This window comes from Hipposideros armiger, unplaced genomic scaffold, assembly GCF_001890085.2.
Source record: "Hipposideros armiger isolate ML-2016 unplaced genomic scaffold, ASM189008v1 scaffold_23, whole genome shotgun sequence".
In the NCBI taxonomy this organism is placed as follows: domain Eukaryota; kingdom Metazoa; phylum Chordata; class Mammalia; order Chiroptera; family Hipposideridae; genus Hipposideros; species Hipposideros armiger.
Genome location: NW_017731373.1, coordinates 679,671 through 683,029, shown reverse-complemented (window position 1 = coordinate 683,029; position 3,359 = coordinate 679,671). Strand labels below are relative to the sequence as shown.

The window sequence follows — 3,359 nt, the reverse complement described above, 5'->3', positions numbered from 1 at the left end:
ACCTTTACTTAAAAACCTTGTGTGAATAGATTTTCCGGAGAATACACAATTAAAGTTTGGAAATACCTGTAACTTTTTCCAGAGGAGACCATCTTGCTGAGATAATTGGCATCTGCAAATTGTTCCTGCAATTTGCTCCAAGTTCAGAAAAAGTTGCAGGCTGGTGGGATTCCCAACCTAATGTGGAGTGTTGTGCATACACACAATTCCATCCTTGGATATGAGCAGGTATCCACTTGGAGTGGTTCTGAGGCCTTCAAAAAATTCTTTATGTTTTTGTCACTCCATTCCTCCTCTTCCTGAGTTATGCTTACATAATTTGTTAAGCTAGACACAGGGATACTTGTTTGTTAAATCTACTTTTATCACTTGTTTGGGTCACACCTGAGTCGTGATTAGCTGGTGCTGTTGCCCAGAAATGATGAAGTGATGGCCCTTCATGAGAAAGAAGGAGCTATGTATCTGAAGCTGTACCTCAGGTGTACTGATAAATACAATTCCATCCTACATCATAGAAACCCCCTAGCCATGGAGTTCTGTTCTTTCTCAAACATGCTTCCAGAAAATGTGCAGGCATTTTATCAGAAATTTCATGCAGTAGAGTTTTGCCTGTTTCACAAGAGTATGGCTTGTTTTTTTTTTCGCAGTGATTTAAAAAAAGAAAATTTCCAGCTATATCTGTTCTTTCTTGATGGTATAGTATTGCATAAATCTCACTAAAATTTCTACTTTTAAGTTTTGGACTTTGGAACATAGTATTTTAAAATTTAAATAAAAAGTTAAGGTTTCTTGGGGTGACCGGTTAGCTCAGTTGGTTAGAGTGTGCTGATAACACCAAGGTTGCTGGTTCGATTCCTGCAAGGGCCACCGTGAGCTGCACCCTCCTTCAAAGAGTCAACTGTGCCATTGTATTGGGTTGTCGGAAAAGTCATGACATTTTTTTTCTGTTTTTCATTGCAAAAATGCATCATGACTTTTCTGACAACCCAGTAGCATGAAAGCAATGTGTAACCAATGACCATAGCTGTTCGCCAATAAAAACATTTTTAAAAAAAGTTAATGTTTCTTATATTCTTCATCCATTATGTGTTGAATACACATTAAAAGGAAGAAAAATGCCTTCAAATTCTGGTGTCACTAACCACCCACCATTCAATATTTAAATATTTATAGCATTTTTCTATCTAACAGGCATTTATATAAAGCGATGCCTTTGACTCTCCACCAACATTCATGATCACCCAAACAAATGCCGCTAGGGTCCTCTGTTTTAAAACTCCCTTGATTCTGAACTTTTGAAGGTGTTATGCATATTTTCAGTGTCCTTTCAAATATATTCTTTCTCCTTTCTAGGTTATTCCAATGGTGCAAGAATTTATAATCAACAAGCTGGGGCGTGTATTCATTGAACCACCCCCCTTTGACTTATCCAAGGCATTTGCAGATAGTAACTGCTGTGCACCACTGATTTTTGTGCTCTCTCCTGGAGCGGACCCCATGGCCGCCCTTCTAAAATTTGCTGATGACCAGGTACCTGAAAACAGATCAGACCAGATTCTGTGTGTGTGTGTGTGTGTGTGTGTGTGTGTGTGTGTGTGTGTGTNTTTATACACATCACTGATAATACGGGATGGAGGAATCTTTCCTCTGTAAGCCATAGTCTATTCAATGAACACATGTAATTCTTGCTTGACTTGGCAGTATGTTCTTAGCCAGGGTCCAAGTATCTATTAGGCACAATGTGTAGGGCCCACAATACTTTTAGGGGTCCATGAAGATGTCTTAATTTCTTTTAAGATCAGAAAGTATAATCCAGTCTGTATTATACCAAAAGAATTGTAAAATATAATTTTTAATTCTTTTATGAACAAAGAGGCCCACAAAGTGCTTAGGGTCCATTAAAGCCATAATGCTGCCCTGCTTTTAGGTCCTGGAAGTAATTACAGTAGTTTCAGAATCATTATTAAACTGATGACAGAGGATGAACTATCCCCTTGGTAGCCCTTTTAAAAAAATGAATCTCCACTGAAACTTTAGGGTTAAGCCTCAGGAGTTTTCTGTTCAAGTATCAAATACAGAAGAATATGCAATACTTCAAATTCCTGCCTAAGATAGCTTCCTCCTTTAAAATCTTTCATTAAAAATTTCAAAGGTTTTTACTTTGTTTTCTGAGCTAGATAAAGACTTATACTAAAATGACTCTGCATGAACCATTGACCATCTCGCCTCAATATTTGAAAAACAAAGAAGCTTCTGTTTGTGTTTTATATTAACGTTTAATTGAAAGTGATTAATGAGCCATTTCCTTATTGCACAGTTTCATGTATAAATTTCTTTTCCCTAGTTTTATGTTTTAAAAAATGTAACATTTTAATCTGAAAATACATTGAGCTACCAAACAGATCATATATTACTTTCTATATTCATTCTCTTTTTAAAGTGTTTTTGAGGGAGGTGGGAAGTTAGATAGTTAAGCTGAGGGGGGTTAGTTTGTTTGTATGATTTGTTTGTTTTTAAGTCAATTGAGGTCAACCTATGGTTTTATACTTCTCTTAGATACTCTGTCCAATACATTAGTACCCTGTCTTGTAACTTTTTCCTACGTGTTTTCATATCTCCTCTAGAGTTTTCCTTGGAGAGGTGGACGAGTGTGTAGACATTAATGCTTCTCATCAATATTTTTGGTTTTCTCCCATTTCTGTGCACACTCGAGGTGGAGGTATTGTGGCCATACACCTTGCTTTGGCCAATAAAACGTGAGCATTTAACTGTTGTGAGATTTTCCAGGGCACTCTCCTGCCATCAAAATGTGGAATTATGTTGATCTTTAGGTGCCACAACAGCCTGGCTCTCAGCCAGCACAGGGAGAGCTAGTTGCCAGCACACCCAGACAACTTCGCAGGGGCAAAAAAATAAGCTTTTGTTGTGTTAAGCCATTGAGAACTGGAAATTGTTTGCTACTACAGCATAACTCAGTTGGTCCTAAGTGATACCATTGGCTTGTTACCATTATCTATATCACATCGTAATCCTTAATATAAAATTACTTATTAATATGCTCTTACATTATCCAGCAACCTCAAAACCTTCAGTGTTGCTATTACCAGGTACTCCAGCTTCTGTGGTGAATTGTTGATTTTGGAATCTACGTATTTTTTAATGTATATGGCGATTATGCTTTTAAAGAGTAGTTTTCCAAAGTAAAATGGTATTAGTGTAACCAGAGAAAGTAATAATAGTGCTATATGGAACTAATATTTGGGCTAGTACTATATAGGTTTTATTTCTTTGCAATTTCTAAGTCATGAGACTATATATTTATACACACACACACACACACACACACACACACACACACA

The 3,359-nt window shown here is 36.9% G+C and overlaps 1 protein-coding gene across 1 annotated transcript in view; it reads left to right on the top strand.

Annotated features, from left to right (window-relative positions):
* DNAH7 (dynein axonemal heavy chain 7) overlaps positions 1 to 3,359 on the top strand; it is a 235,048-nt gene that overhangs the window by 176,026 nt on the left and 55,663 nt on the right. The window contains 1 exon segment of the mRNA XM_019635602.1: positions 1,354 to 1,530. Within this exon segment, the coding sequence (XP_019491147.1) occupies positions 1,354 to 1,530 (177 nt within the window).